Genomic DNA, 2,629 nt, shown 5'->3' with positions numbered 1-2,629 from the left:
ATGAACAAATACAGGAGTTGTGTTTCCATGTGGTCTGCTGAATATGAGCAGACGGTAATTGCCGTTCTGAAGAGAGGAAAACTGGACAGACGCTTAGAAGAGAACACTACCACCTTGAAAACTTTTCAGATTGTCTCCTTTGGTGAAACAGAAAAGGTTAAGAAGAACAATGGAAAATATATAGCAACCAAAGAATCAGTCACGGGAATTATCCAACAAGCCCACGTTGACACTGGCCATGGTGGCGAAAAGAAGACTTATAAGAAGGTCAATGAATAATATGACAACATTCCAAGATCAGTTGTTTCACGATATATCGAGCGCTGTGTTGAAAAACGTTGCAGAAAGGAAACAACAGCAGGAGTTATGGTCAGACCACTATCAGTAAGTGATCTTAATGAAAGAGGACAAGTTGATCTGGTGGACATGCAAGCTATGAGGGATGGGAGTTGTCGCTTTATTCTGCACTATATGGAGTACATAACTAATTTTCATGTCGTTCGTTCCCTGAAATCAAAGACAGCAGCTGAGGTTGCCAATGAGCTTCTTTCCATCTTCTTGGATGTAGGTGCACCCGACATCCTTCAGTCCGACAATGGCCGTGAATTTACAGCTGCAGTTATCCAAGAACTTGCCTCACGTGGCCTGAATTTGTCTTAGTGAATGGGCGTCCTAGGCATCCCCAGAGCAAGGGATCTATTGAAAGAGATAATGGGGATATGAAACTCAAGCTCATGGCATGGATGAGAGACAATAATTGTGCTAAATGGAGTTATGGTGTCCGTTTTGTCCAGTGGGCCATGAACAGTTCATATCACGAAGCAATCAAGATGACTCCCTATCAAGCACTTACTGGCAACAAGCCACGATGTGGTCTCAAGTCAATTTTACCAGATGCATTTATCAACAGAATTTCATCTGGTATTAAAGAAGGTCTTGAAAGGCTTATAGAATAGTTCCAGAACCTGTTTTGAACGATGCAGTTCTAGTTGCCCAAAACTCAGCTCAGTATGACCCAATTTCAGTAGACCCTGAATGTGAACGTGAAGCACATCCAGTTGCAGACACTCAGCAGCAACCTGCTCCAGAGCAAGACAATCTCTCAACTGAAGAACTGCATCCAGCAAAACGGGCAAGAAAGGGAGCTGAGCGTGGTCATCGACAACAAGCTCTACAACGTTAGCACGCAGCACAAGATCACTGCGAGCAGTTGGTGTTAGAGACAATGTGTCTGTGCCTGTCTCAATTTAACCGCAGTAAAGGGGATCCCCGAACATAGCAGGTGTTTTATTAGCAGTTGAAGACAACGGGTATGTGATTGGCACAATAAGAGGAAGTATCAAAGGTAAAATTGCCAGAAATCAGTTTGAATTTGTTCAATACAAAGGACTTGTGCCTGAAAATATACCCCCAGAACTGCTAAGTATTTGTGAACTAGTTCGAGCAGAAGGCGTGTGTAGTGGACAAGGATACCAGAGATGTTCTTTGCAGGAGCAACTGTTTGTCTAAACGGTGTTCTTGTTTGAAAGCTGGTCTTCTATGCAACAGTGCTTGCCACAGCCACAAATCCTGTTGCAATATTGATCAGTGATTGTTGTAAATTTGTTTGATGTGTATAATCATTGCTTACATGTACATGAATTTTGTCTCTATTTTTATTATTAAAGCAACTACTTTTAAAAAATCTATCTCTTTATGTTTTCCTTCTTAATTGATCAGATTTTCTGCTGTACTAATATCTAAGTATCATAGGTATGTTTCCGTTCATCAAGGCATCCCATTTCATGAAAAGAGCAAGGGTTCATTTGCCCATTTCATGAAGTGGGCAGGCCTTTTGCCCGTTTCTCGAACTGGGGTAATGGTTTTGCCCATTTTATGAAACGGGCAATTTCACAGATGGGTGTGACATTATATATATATATATATATATATATATATATATATATATATATATATATATATATATATATATATATATATATATATATATATATATATATGTGTGTGTGTATGTATGTTTATATATATACATATATATACTGTATTCATATAATGTATGTATGCATGTGTGTGTATGTATAAAGAATGTGTATGTATTATGTGTGTGTGTGTTTTGGATGAAATCTTTGTTAAGTTCCACAAACTTCATACTGTTCACATGTTTCTTCTCTCTCTCTCTCTCTCTCTCTCTCTCTCTCTCTCTCTCTCTGTTTCTCTCTCTCTCTCTCTCTCTCTGTGTGTGTGTGTGTGTGCGCAGCATAATAAAAATTTATCTCGGTTGATGACCATACTTTCTGTGACGTCAGTCGACAACATCCAGTCAATCAATTAGTCAATCATATAATTAAATCGCACTCAAAGGAAAATGAATAATCCTTAAAAATCCCAATACGTAAATCCCCGAAAAAGGATTACATTTATCTTGACGTGTCCTGGATTTTTCTTTTTAAGAAGAGGCCGACAACAAGGCAACCTGATGGCCTTAACTGAGGCTTAGAATAAAAAAAAAAAAATTTAAAGAAGGATGGTTATAGAAATTTTAAAAACGCGGGAAACGGGTTAAAGATTCCACAGCCTGGCAGGAATTGGGATGAAAGTGACTCAGTGATTTCTATAAGAATTTTGATCT

General features: G+C 38.8%; 1 protein-coding gene across 1 annotated transcript; it reads left to right on the top strand.

Annotated features, from left to right (window-relative positions):
• The first annotated feature begins 366 nt into the window (after positions 1–366).
• LOC136826346 (SCAN domain-containing protein 3-like) lies at positions 367–1,220 on the top strand. The gene is made up of 2 exons (XM_067083600.1): positions 367–564; positions 1,029–1,220. The coding sequence occupies exons 1-2, from the start codon at positions 367–369 to the stop codon at positions 1,218–1,220; spliced, it is 390 nt and encodes a 129-aa protein (XP_066939701.1).
• The last annotated feature ends 1,409 nt before the right edge of the window (positions 1,221–2,629 follow it).

The sequence above is a fragment of the Macrobrachium rosenbergii genome, chromosome 40, assembly GCF_040412425.1.
Source record: "Macrobrachium rosenbergii isolate ZJJX-2024 chromosome 40, ASM4041242v1, whole genome shotgun sequence".
In the NCBI taxonomy this organism is placed as follows: Eukaryota; Metazoa; Arthropoda; class Malacostraca; order Decapoda; family Palaemonidae; genus Macrobrachium; species Macrobrachium rosenbergii.
This window is presented reverse-complemented; position numbering and strand designations above follow the sequence as displayed.